Below are 12904 nucleotides of genomic sequence, written 5' to 3'. Positions count from 1 at the left end.
CAGAGAAATCGAGGTGTTTTAGTGAATTTGCAGCAACTTTGAGGTTAGATGCATGCCAATTCCAGAAGCTACTGCTGGGCACGGACCTTGGAGGTCTGCACAGCAGAGAAAACAATTAGACGGAATGTTGATTTGCAGCAAAAAAATGATTTCATTCTTTTAGCAATATTCTTCAGTTGAAACTGATGCGATGGGTTTATGAAAATAAATGAAACTCAGCAGCTCCACCCATTAATTGCCAATCCGATTGCATTTATTACAGCTTCTAAAGGAACCCACCTCACCGTAGATGTGGAAAGTGCAAGTCTCTTCATCCAGTTCGATTGCAGTGACGCCTGGCACTTTCCTAGCTTGCTGGATGTTGGCTCCATGAGTACCGATGGCGAGACCCATGAGGTCTTCTCGTACAACAAACTGCTCGTGGAAACGTGACGCAAGCTGTCGAGAGCTCTGCAAAATTAAAACAAGCACAAACAGATGTAATATCAGGAGAGTATCTTCTTTATAAGATGTAACTTGAAAAAACATTATGGCTAAGCAAATATAGTGAGCTCCTTTACATTCCTCTTAATGCTAGACAAATTCAGAATTCTAACCCTCTGGGTTTTGGTGTTGTAATGTCCATGTGATCACCTGACATCAAGTCCTAGACAAATCAAAAGATGTTGCCAGTTCAATAATTTCAACTTTGGTGAATGTGTTAAAATAAACAAGATATGTTTGCCTGGTAGATACCCACAATTTTACATGGGGTAAAAAAATGGACAGTGTGTCTTTAAGAAATGCGGTCAGCAAGAGAAGTGGAGAGAGGGAATTCCAGCAATTAGGGCCTAGGCAGCAATGGTATGGCCACATTTACTGCAGTGATTAAAATTGGGTATGCTCAAGAAACCATATACATGCAGCTATCTGAGGCAGAAAGAGAGAGATGCAAGACTATGGATGGATTTGAAAATAAGGATGAGAATGCCAAAAGCAAGATGGTGCTTGATGAAGTCAATGTAATTCAGCAAGCACAGAGGTGAACATAGTGCGAGATAAAATACACGCAGTAGTTTTGAACAGAAGGTAAAATGTGGGAGACCAGGATAGGCATTGGAATGGTCAAGTCTAGAGGTAACATAAGCATGATTGGGGATTTCAGGAGCAAATGAGCTGACACAGAGTTGAGGCTACTGGCAGGAAATAGGCAGTCTTATTTAGAAGGCAAATCTATCCGTGTAGACTCATCTTGGGTTAAATCTGACATAGCTTCAAACAGACTAGTTTCAGACTGCTGCCAGGGAGATGCATTGTGCTGGTAGTTAGGGAACAGATTTTAGAGTGGGAATACATTCAGTCATTCCAACATTTAATTGTAGGAAATCTCTACTCTTGCAACACTGAATGTCATTTAAGGACTTTGATAACTTAGCAACAGTGAAGATATTGAGAGGAGTAGTAGTTAGACAGAGCTGGGTGTTGTCAGCATATGTGTGAAAACTAATGTTATGCCTTCAGAAAATATCACGGAGATACAGCATATGATTAAGAAATAGGAATGATCTTAAGAGACATCAGAAGTGAAGATAATAAAGAAATCAACATGAAAGCAAAATCGTAAGTGCAACTGAAAATTTAACCACAGACTTGAAATCTAGATTATAAGGGCTAAGGAGTGTGGATAGAGTCTCAAAATTTACAATAAGCCCACTTGGGTAGGTAAATTCTTTCTTACATTATTGTTTTTGACATGTTCATTGTTGGATAGCAACATACATACAATAGCTTCTCTATGCAGTAGGTACACACAAAATAATACTTCGGACTTTCATATACAGCAAATAAGGATTTAATCGGACATATCCTTCTAAGATCTGCCAAGTGATTTCAGAGTATATTATACCAGAAAAAGTGATAAACAAGGAACAGCTGAGTGCACTGGATGCTGCAAATGCTACAGGCCATAAAAACATCACAGCTCAATACCGAAGATGCACAATTACAGGAGTGAAATAACACAGGGATCCATCATACAGAATGGAAAAGTGCCCAGCTACGTTCTGTCAAGAAGATTTTAAAAATTAATTCGAGGCCTATTATTAACCTATCAACCTACATTCAAACTTCTATAAAGTAACAGTTACCAATAACGTGCTTAATATAGTTTGGGTTCTGCCTGGGCCAGATGACTTCAGACCTCATTACAGACTTAGCCCAAAAATGGACAGAGAGTTGAATTCAAGAGGTGAAGTAAGAGTGACTACCCATGACACTAATGCAGCAACTGCGGCTTTAATCAGCCCTAGTAATATTGAAATCAATGTGCATCAAGGGGGAAAACTGCCCGCTTGTTGTAGTCATACCTAGCAAAGTAAATTGGTTGCAATTGTTGGATGCCAATATCTCAACTGCAGGATTATCTCAAAGAATTGTCCTCAGCCCCACCGTATTCAGTTGCTTCATCAACAAACTTCCTTTCATAAGGTCAGAAGAAGCAATATTCGCTGCTAATAGCCACAATCAATTCCATTCATATATCCACTGGCAGTGAAAGAATCTGTACCCACATGCTACAAAGATCTGGATAACATTTAAGCCGGGGCTATTAAATGGTAAATAGCGACATGCCAGCCAATGATCATCTCCAATAAGAGTGTCTAACCATTTAACTTTGACATTTAATTACATCATGATTACTCAGTTTCCCATTGTTGATATCTTGGGGGATTAGTATTGACCGGAAATTTAAACGAATCCACCATATATTTATATGTATAGTGGCCACAGGTTGTAAATTCCGCAGTGAGCAAGTCACCTGATGCCCCAAATCCTTTCCACTGTCTATGAGGCAGAAGTCAGGAGCATGGTAGATACTATCCATCTAGCTGGGTGAGTAAAGTTCCAACACTCAAGAAGCTCAATATCCTAACAAAGTAGTCTGCCTGCTTGGCATCACATCAACCAGCTTAAACATTCATTCCTTCCATCACAAGCATACTGTGACTGCATTATGAATCACTTACAAGATGAGTTGTGGCAACTCACCATGGCTTCTATAACGGCATCTCACAAATTTGTGACCTCTATTGCAAATACGAAGAAAACAACCTGACTATAAATATATTGCTGTTTCTTCATCATCACTGAGTCACGATTCTTGAACTTACTGTAGTTGATGTCTGGCTTGCTGCAAACATGTTGCAGTGGTCTCTCTTGTCCTGATCAATTATGAAATGAGAAGGTAATTTTTCAGTTGAACATTTTGGACTTAAATTGAATGATTTCAAAACAATAGGAGATTTTCAGGGCTTTATTTTCAAATTTTAATTAGGGTTATAATCAATAATCTGCAAAGGGTAGTAGGGTGTGATTATTGAAAATAAAGTTGAGTACTATGCTTGGATTATTTCATACACAGGAGAAAGTGAGGACTGCAGATGCTGGAGATCAGAGCTGAAAATGTGTTGCTGGAAAAGTGCAGCAGGTCAGGCAGCATCCAAAGAGCAGGAGAATCGACGTTTCGGGCATGAGCCCTTCTTCAGGATTAAGGGCTCATGCCCGAAATGTCGATTCTCCTGTTACTTGGATGCTGCCTGACCTGTTGCGCTTTTCCAGCAACACAGTTTCAGCATTTATTTCATACACAGCATAGATTTGATTGTGTGGCATTCAAGAAGCCATGTATCACTTCAGTTTTCTTCATTAAGGAGTGAAGCAAACATTAGCCCACAGTGCATGTTTTATTTTCCTATAATGCTTAGCATCAGTGGTTTCAAAACCTAGAACAAAGTAGATTAGAGCTCCAAGGCTCTGTAGATCTATATTGGAATACGATTTCTTGTATCCATTTGCTGATCTCAGATAAGCTGGCAGTGGGATCACATTTCCAAAGATTCCAAATGGAAACCAAATGAGCATGCAATCAGGCTATGATGCTCCCAGGCTCAAACAAAAGGTCACTACAGTTGTTATGGAGGATTTCAACATGCAGGTAGACTGGGAGAATCAGGGTGGTACTGGACCCCACGACAGGGAATTTGTAGATTGCCTCTGAGTAGATTCTTAGAATAGCTTGTACTGGAGTCTACCAGGGAGAAGGCACTCCTGGATCTGGTGTTGTGCAACGAACTGGATTTGATCAGGGATCTCAAAGTAAAGGAGCTTACGAGGTAGTGACCATAATACGATAAGTTTTAATTGGCAATATGAGAGGGAAAAGGGGGAAACGGGAGTGTCAGTATTGCAGTTGAACAAAGGGAACTATGGAGCTATGAGGGAGGAGCTGGCCAAAGTTCAATGGTTCAATACCCTAGCAGGGATGGCAACAGAACAACAATGGCTGGTATTTCTGGGTATAATGCAGAAGGTGCAGGATCAGTTCATTCCAAAGAGGAAGAAAGATCCTAAGGGGAGGCAGGGGTTGCCGTGGCTGACGAGAGAAATTAAGGGCTGTATAAAGATAAAAGAAAAGTATAACATAGCAAAGATGAGCGGGAAGCCGGAGGACTGGGAAACATTTAAAGAGCAACAGATGATAACTTAAAAAGGTAATTTGTGGATAAAAAATGAGGTACAAAGGCAAACTGGCCAAAAATATAAAGGAGGATAGTAAAAGTTTTTTAGACATGTGAAAAGTAAAAAAATGGTCAAGACTAAAATTGGGCCCTTGAAGACAGAAACGGGTGAATCTATTATGGTGAACAAGGAAATGGCAGAAGAGTTGAACAGGTACTTTGGATCTGTCTTCACTGGGGAAGACACAAGCAATCTCCCAGATGTAATAGTGGCTGAAGAACCTAGGGCAATGGAAGAACTGAAGGGAATTTATATTAAACATGAAATGGTGAAGGATAGACTGTTTGATCTGAAGGCTGATAAGTCCCCAGGACCTGATGGTCTGTATCCCAGGGTACTTAAGGAGGCGGCTCTAGAAATTGTGGACGCATTGGTAATCACTTTCCAATGTTCTATAGATTTAGGATCAGTTCCTGCCGACTCGAGGGTGGTTAATGTTGTCCCACTTTTCAAGAAGGGAGGAAGAGAGAAAACAGGGAATTATAGATGTGTTAGCCTGACGTCAGTGGTGGTAAAGATCCTGGATAGCAGTAACAAGACAGATCACAGTCAGCATAGATTTACGGAGGGGAAATCGTGCTTGACTAAACATTTGGAATTTTTTGAGGATGTAACTATGAAGATGGACACGGGAGAGCCAGTGATGAAGTGTATCAGGACTTTCAGAAAGCCTTTGATAAAGTTCCACATAGGAGGTTAGTGAGCAAAATTAGGGCACATGGTATTGAGGGCAAAATACTGACTTGGATTGAAAATTGGCTGGCTGACAGGAACCAAAGAGCAGTGATAAACAGGTCCCTTTCGGAATGGCAGGCAGTGACCAGTGGGGTACCACAAGGTTCAGTGCTGGGACCTCAGCAGTTTACAATATACATTAATGATATAGATGAAAGTATTCAAAGTAATATTAGCAAATTTGCTGATGACAGAAAGCTGGGTGGCAGGGTGAAATGTGTGGAGGATGTTATGAGAATACAGGGTGACTTGGAAGGCTAGGTGAGTGGACGGATGCATGGCAGATGCAGTTAAATGTGGATAAATGTGCGATCATCCACTTTGGTAGCAAGACAGCAAGGCAGATTAAATGGAGTCAAGTTAGGTAAAGGGGAGAGTACAACGAGATCTAGGTGTCCTTCTACATCAGTCATTGAAAGCAGGTACAGCAAGCAGTGAAGAAAGTTAATGGCAAGCTGATCTTCACAACAAGAGGAATTGAGTATAGGAGCAAAGAGGTCCTTCTGCGACTGTACAGGGCCCTGTGAGACCGCACGTGGACAATTGTGTGCAGTTCTGGTGTCCAAATTTGAGGAAGGACATTCTGGCTATTGAGAGAGGGCAGTGTAGGTTCATTAGGTCAATTCCTGGAATGGCGGGACTCTCATATGTTGATAGATTGGGGTGACTGGGCTTGTATACGCTTGAGTTTAGAAGGATGAGAAGGGATCTGATTGAGACATACAAGATTATTAAAGGATTGGACACTCTGGAGGCAGGAAACATGCTTCCGCTGATGGGCGAGTCCAGAACCTGAGGACACAGTTTAAAAATAAGGGGTAGGCCATTTAGAACAGAGTTGAAGAGAAACTTCTTCATCCAGAAGGTGGTGGATATATGGAATGCTCTGCCCCAGAAGGCAGTGGAGGCTAAGTCTCTGGATACTTTCAAGTAAGTGATGGACAGAGCTCTTAAAGATAGTGGAATTAAGGGTTATGGGGATAAGGCAGCTACAGGATACTGATTGTGGATGATCAGCCATGATAATAATGAATGGTGGTGCTGGCTCGAATGGCCTACTCCTACACCTATTGTCTACTGTCTATTAAAACACACAAAAATTGACCAAAAGAAGCAGATTATAGACCATTCAAACTTTTCAGTTCATTCTGCTGTTTAATAAGCTTGCGGCTGATGCAAATCTAACCTCAAATTCACATTCCTGTCTACTCCAATAATCTTTCAGCTCTTCCCTCATGAAGACTCTATCCACTACTGCCTTAAAAATGTTCAAAGATCCTTCTTCCACTGCCTTTTTAAGAGAGATCCATAGACCCATGACACTCGAGAGAGAAGAAAAAAATTCACCCCATTGGTTTTAAATGAGTGATAATTTACTTTTAAAAACTGATCTCCAATTCTAGATTTGCTCAGTGGAGTAAACATCCTCTTCACATCCATCCTGTCATACTTCTAGGATCTTATGATCATTACTAAAACTTATAGATAAAAAGTATTGCCATTTTGGTGAAGCACTGCAAGATTTTGAGACTACATCCACGAGAACTGAAAGAGAGAAAGGCAGGCAGAACCATAAGTTACTGTATCTTAAAATTTAGGAACAGATTCTTCAGAAATACATGACGAAGAATTTTTTTTTAAAAAGCACCAATATCTCTCAGCAAATTCACATTCTGAATAACGGTGCAGGAAACTAACCCAGTAATTTAATTCCCAAAAATAAAGACAAAAATGCACGCTATGTGTGAACCCTTATACTTGGTTTACATAACTGCAGAGAATATATGACCTTGACAGATGTTTCATGACCATTAGAATAGTTTTCAAATTCTGCCTTTACTATCACAAGTACTATATCAGTTGGAAAGTACCGATTTACTGCAAAAAAAAGGCGCATGGGCACCATTATAGATTGCAATGGGCTGTCAGTGAAATAATTTGCAATGCAATTAAAACTTCACCTCGCTAGTCATTGTTACTCAGCTCTAGGTGCATTTATTACCCACAGACTTCAATACTGTATTGTTACTGTGATGGAAGTTCATAAGTTATGATTATTGTTGGTCAGATTGACTTCTGAAGTGGCGCAGTGATATATAGTTTTAAGTTTGACTTTTGTTTCAATACTGTTTGGTAAGAAGGAGAAAGACATGGTCTTAAAGCTTTGTTTTTGATTTGTTATGAGAGTGGCTTCTGGGTGTCTGGAGATTTGTCTTGATTACATGCATTTTAATTAGATCTTTAAAGTCTTAATGTCAACTGCTCAGTGTGTTTGGAAAAGAAGAATAAAGAGAAAAATAAAATGCTGTTGTGTAACAAGAGTTTACTAATACAAAAAATAGGAACAATATAAATGGCAGGTAGTGTGAAGGTTCTTTCAAAGAGAAGAGGTTCCCATCAGAGGAGATACTGTTATTAATAATTTACAAGCAATTCAGGCTAACAAGAAGTCTCGCATGTCATTGCAGTTAATAAGAGAAAAGGTCCTGAAAGAGAGGGCTGTTGAGTAGTCAGAGAAAATGATATCATACAATATATGAATACATGTGTTTGAGGAACACACATTAAATACTTAGTGGAATTCATTAGCATCTTATTTAAGTGTCTGAAAAAGAGACATTAACTAGAGAAAATAGCATCAAGCCAAAAGCAAAAATTCTGATTCTAAACAGACTGTGACCCCTCACAGAGTTCAGTGCATCGAAGGTTGTTATGGGGGCCTATCAAATCAGGTCTGAATCTGTGATCTGATTGGTTCAGTATTAAACCAAGACCTTAACAGTTACCCTTGTGCAGCTCAGCTATACAGGCCTGATCAATGCTAACAAGAAGCCATCAATTGCTGATATCTGTTAACAAATCACACAAATCCACCCACTGTAATGTGCCAGGCTTTGAGGGAGCAAAATATTACTGTCGGCTGGAGTAAAGTGAAGGTTCTTTGCAGGGTCAAAATTCATCCAGTTTTAGCGAGATCTATGAATCTTCAAATAAAATAATGTGCAATTCCTTCTCACCTATCTGTTCCATCCTCCCCACCAACCTATCACAATTACCCCCACCTGCATCTACCTATCACCTTCCCTGCTACCATGCCTCCACCCCCTATTTATCTCTCAGCCCCCTTCCACATTCCTGATGAAGGGATTATGCCCGAAACGTCGATTCTCCTCCTTCTCGGATGCTGCCTGACCCGCTGTGCTTTTCCAGCACCACACTCTCGACTCTGACGTCCAGCATCTCCAGCCCCCTCTCTCTCCTCAGAAAACAGAAACAAGAGTTGTGCAGTATTTGTTGGAATTGTGGTTTGGACAGTTCTGTATTAAATCGAATGCTGAAATATTTGAAATCTTTGCGGTTAAATGGAGAGAGTTAACAGAAAAACCAACGAAAGAAAATTAGAACAGAATCTCATAAGGATGAGATACTTAAAGTGAGTTCTAGTATTCAAAGTTCAAAGGGGCGAAACCTGAAATTGCTGTGTCATTGACAATTAGTGAAGATTAAGTCTGAAATAGAGAAAAAAAAACTTCAATTAGAGGAACAAAAAAGAGAAATTTTAAAAACTTGAATTGGAAGAGGAGTATGGAAAAGACAAGAAAAAAAAAGAGCTGGATGAAAAGTTCAGATCAGCAAGAAGTGAGAAAAGGGCAAAAAGTAAAAAAGTTTAAACTCCATAAAAAACAGGAAGTGAGACATGAAATGGCCGAGAAAAAGTAAAGGAAGAAAGAAGACATAGTAGTTTAGAGGATGATTCTGATTCCAATGAGGGATTTGATTTCAGTAGAAATCTGTATTCAGTGCTTAAATTTATAGAAGATGGAATTAAGACATTTCATCTCACTTGCAAAAAACAGCTATGAAGTTAAAGAGGCCAAAAAATATTTGAATTTTAATATTGCAGAATATCCTGACAGGTACAGCTATAAAGGTGCATACCAGTTTGTTGGAATAGCAATCTGCAGACCAAGGTGATAAGGAAACAATCTCAATGTCAATGAGCTGAACCCTGAGATTAAATCAATAAAAATTTAGGACTCTAAGGAAGAAACCTAATCAGATACTGGTAAAATTGGCAGGAGTATTAAAATATGCTTTGGGTTAGTGGTTTCGATCACTGAAGTTAGAAAAAAACTAAAAACCTATGGGAATTCACATTTATGGAGATATTTAGAAATGCCATTCTGGTTACCCTTAAGAACTTAGATTAGTGTTGAGAATCAAAGAACCAAGAAACAGCAATTTTGGCAGACACCTATGATATCTCTCACAGACAGATCTAGTTGAGGAGTCATATGACAATCAACAAGGAAATTGGAGGAACAAAAACTGGAGGAACTGAAAATGTAGGATTGGAAAAGACATTAGCACCCAGGAACAAATGGAAGATAAAATAACAGAGGTATAAAGGCTTGAACCTAGAAGCAAGACCACAAAAATAATATTCTTCCTTTGTATTAAAGCAGGACATACTGAAGCTAATTGTTCCAAGTTAACGGGGAAGACCTATTGCAGTAGTAGGAATGCTTAGGCAATCATCAACAAAGGGTGTGTGGATAAAAGAAATGGGTGTGAAATTTATTGCATTAACGCAGTTAAAGTATTTCCTTAGAATTTATTAGAAAGGGAGAGATTGCTCAGGAAAATCAGATTTAAAACTTGATCTGACTATGTCACAAGTACTCAAAGTACCAATGAATAGTTTAGAAATAGAATAATTTACATCTTAACTTATCATCTACATTAGGCATTAGAAAGATGGAATCAAATGTTAAAGGCCATGATTCAAGCTTACTGTCAGGAATGTTTTAATGATTTGGATAATGCAATTCCTCTGTTCAGTGCACCATTAGGGACGTTACTTTAAAGGAAAGAGTTGATCAGAGCTCGGGATCAGCATGTTCCTGTTAGGACGAAAGGTCAGGATGGCAAATCGTGGACAACAAAAGACATCGAAAGTTTACTCAAATAAAAAACAAAGCATAAGTATGGCTTAGGAAACTGAGATCAGACAAGGCTCTTGAAAAATACAAAGTGAGCAGAAAAGATTTAAACAACAAATTAAGAAGGTTAAAAGGGGCCATGAAATACTCTCGGCAAGTAGAATTAAGGAGAATCCACAAGCATTTTATACACATATTAGGAGAAAGAAGGTAGAGAGGAAAAGGGCAGGTCCATTCAAGGACAAAAGAGGGAATTTAAGCATGATGCCAGAGGAAGTGGGTGTGATATTAAATGAGTACTCTGCATCAGTATTCAGTGATGAGAAGGACATGGATGATGGTAAAATTAGGGAGGAGCATGTTGATATTCTGGTGAATGTCAATATTTAAGGAGCTGGTGGTGTTGGGTATCTTGAACATTAAAGTCAAAATCCATCCTAGGATATTGCGGGAGGCAGTTGCTGGAGCTGTGACAAAAGATCTTTGTATCCTTTTTATAGTCACAGGAGAGATCCCAGAAGACTGGAGAATAACCATTGGTTTTCTTTCATTTATGGGGAACAGGAACAACCTAGAAAATTATAGACCGGTGAGCCTTATGTCAGTGGTAGGGGAATTATTGGAGAAGATACTTATGGACAGGACTTGCTTGCATTTGGGAAAGAAAAATGACTTATTGTGTACAGTCAGCATGGCTGTGTGGGGTGCCTTCTTGCTCATTTCATTCAAGTTTTTGACTAACTGACAATTGAGGTAGGACAGTGGATGTTGTTTACAGGGATTCCATTGAAGCATTTGACAAGGTTCTTCATGGTAGGCTGCTTCCATGGTTAAGTCATATGGAATCCATGATCAGTTGGATACAAATTTGACTCAGTCATAGAAGACAAAGGGCAGTTGCGATGGGTGCTTTTATGACTGCAAGTCTTTGACCAGCAGTGTTCTTCAAGGAATAGGTGCTGGGAACTCTGCTGTCTCTAATATAGGTGACTTGGATGAAAATGTAGGTGGTCTGAATATTCCGTTTGCAGACGACATGAAAGTTGGGCAGGGAAGTGGCAGATGGAATTTAATCTGGACAAATGTGAGGTGATGCATTTTGGGAGGTTGAACCCAAGAGAAAAGGATACAGGACTTTTATGAGGATTGATAGCGAGGGGGATCTTGGGCCCAAGTCTACAGCACCCTGAAAATTGCAACACAAGTGGACAAGGTGATAAAGGTTGCATATGGCATGCCTGCCTTCATTGGTTGGAGCGTTGAATATAAAAGTGGCAGGTCATGTAGCAGCTGTACAAGATTTTGGTTAGTCCACATTTGGAGTATATTGGGATGATGCCGGACTAGAGTGTACTAGCTATCAGGAAGGGGTCGACAATATTGGATAGTTTTTATTTGAGCATCGGAGGCGGAGTAGTGACCTGATCAAAGTATACAAAATTATGAGGGCATGAAAAGGATGGACAGTCAGAGTCTTTTGCCCAGGGTGGAAACATTAAATGCGAGAGGGCATAGGTTTAAGGTGAGAGGGGAGACATTTAAAGGAGATGTGAATGGGAAGTTTTGTTTTTACACAGTGAGTGGTCAATGGCAGCAACACACTGCCAGGAAATTGGTAGACAGCAACATTTAAGAGGCATTTAGACAGACAGATGAACTGGCAAGTAATACAGGGATATGGACCATGTGTCAGCAGATGAAATTAATTAGAATGACATCATGGGCAGCCAAAGAGCCTACTTTTGTGATACAATTCTTAAACCAAAGCTTAGAGACACACTTCCAACTGGTGAGTCAAGTTTGAGTAAAAAAAAAGTGAAAGATTGAACAAAAAGCATTTGATAAGCACAACAAATAATGAAAACTTGAGCAGGTTAAAAAGTTCAAAGTTCAGAATTTTGTTGCGAGAGACAAGTTGTTAGTGCTGTTACCTATGCCTGGAAACCATGAAAAGCTAATTTCACTGAATGTCATCAACTTTAAAGAACCTGGATGATGCAAAGCATGTAGTGATTATTAGAGACAGGAGAAACGTTCATGAAAAAGTGTGTCATATTAAGGCAACATTATGTCAAGAAGAATAGTCAGGACAGAAATTGATTTATAGTAGCAAAAGAAAGACCAAAATAAAAATGAATTGGAAAATGAAAGTTCTGAAATTGACCTTTGAGAAATCAGAAAGGAGAATATGATAATGCTTGAAAGGTTCACTGATCGGGGACTGATCGGTCTTTAGTCCTAATTGTTTCTTTTGCACTTTTTTTCCCCTAGATATTATATTTATTCATTCTGCTTTTGACACTTGATTATTTATTATTTTTGGAACACTAATTATTGGCATCTAATGTGAATATTGATGCAAAATATTTATTCAACATCTCTGCCATTTTAAATGACCGCTTTAAAGGTAGCCTTTCAGTTCTTTTCTTGATAGAACCCTCCTGAGTTTTCATTATTTTATTTCTTTAATCAATCTTGGTTTGGAGCTGTGATCTGTGAGCTGACAGCTGAAAGGTGACCTTTGGACTATGAGGAGGTGCTTGCTTTCAACAAAGGAACAAACTAAGGTTGGGGAAGCCAGCCTGGGAGTTAATCACAGGTTGGTTCTTGATCAAAGGATTCTACAGACCGTCTCACACTGGTGAAAGCAGTATGTTTAACCAGAACAC

General features: G+C 39.3%; 1 protein-coding gene across 2 annotated transcripts in view; it reads right to left on the bottom strand.

Moving 5' to 3' along the window:
• The window catches only part of fmr1 (fragile X messenger ribonucleoprotein 1), a 69699-nt gene that overhangs the window by 27981 nt on the left and 28814 nt on the right, over positions 1–12904 (bottom strand). For both annotated transcript variants that reach the window (XM_060832400.1, XM_060832401.1), the window contains exon 8: positions 280–450. In XM_060832400.1, the coding sequence (XP_060688383.1) occupies positions 280–450 (171 nt within the window). The remainder of the gene's footprint in view (positions 1–279; positions 451–12904) is intronic.

This window comes from Hemiscyllium ocellatum, chromosome 11 (genome assembly GCF_020745735.1).
Source record: "Hemiscyllium ocellatum isolate sHemOce1 chromosome 11, sHemOce1.pat.X.cur, whole genome shotgun sequence".
In the NCBI taxonomy this organism is placed as follows: Eukaryota; Metazoa; Chordata; class Chondrichthyes; order Orectolobiformes; family Hemiscylliidae; genus Hemiscyllium; species Hemiscyllium ocellatum.
Note: the sequence above shows the minus strand (reverse complement) of the source record. Positions and strands in the feature narration are given on the sequence as shown.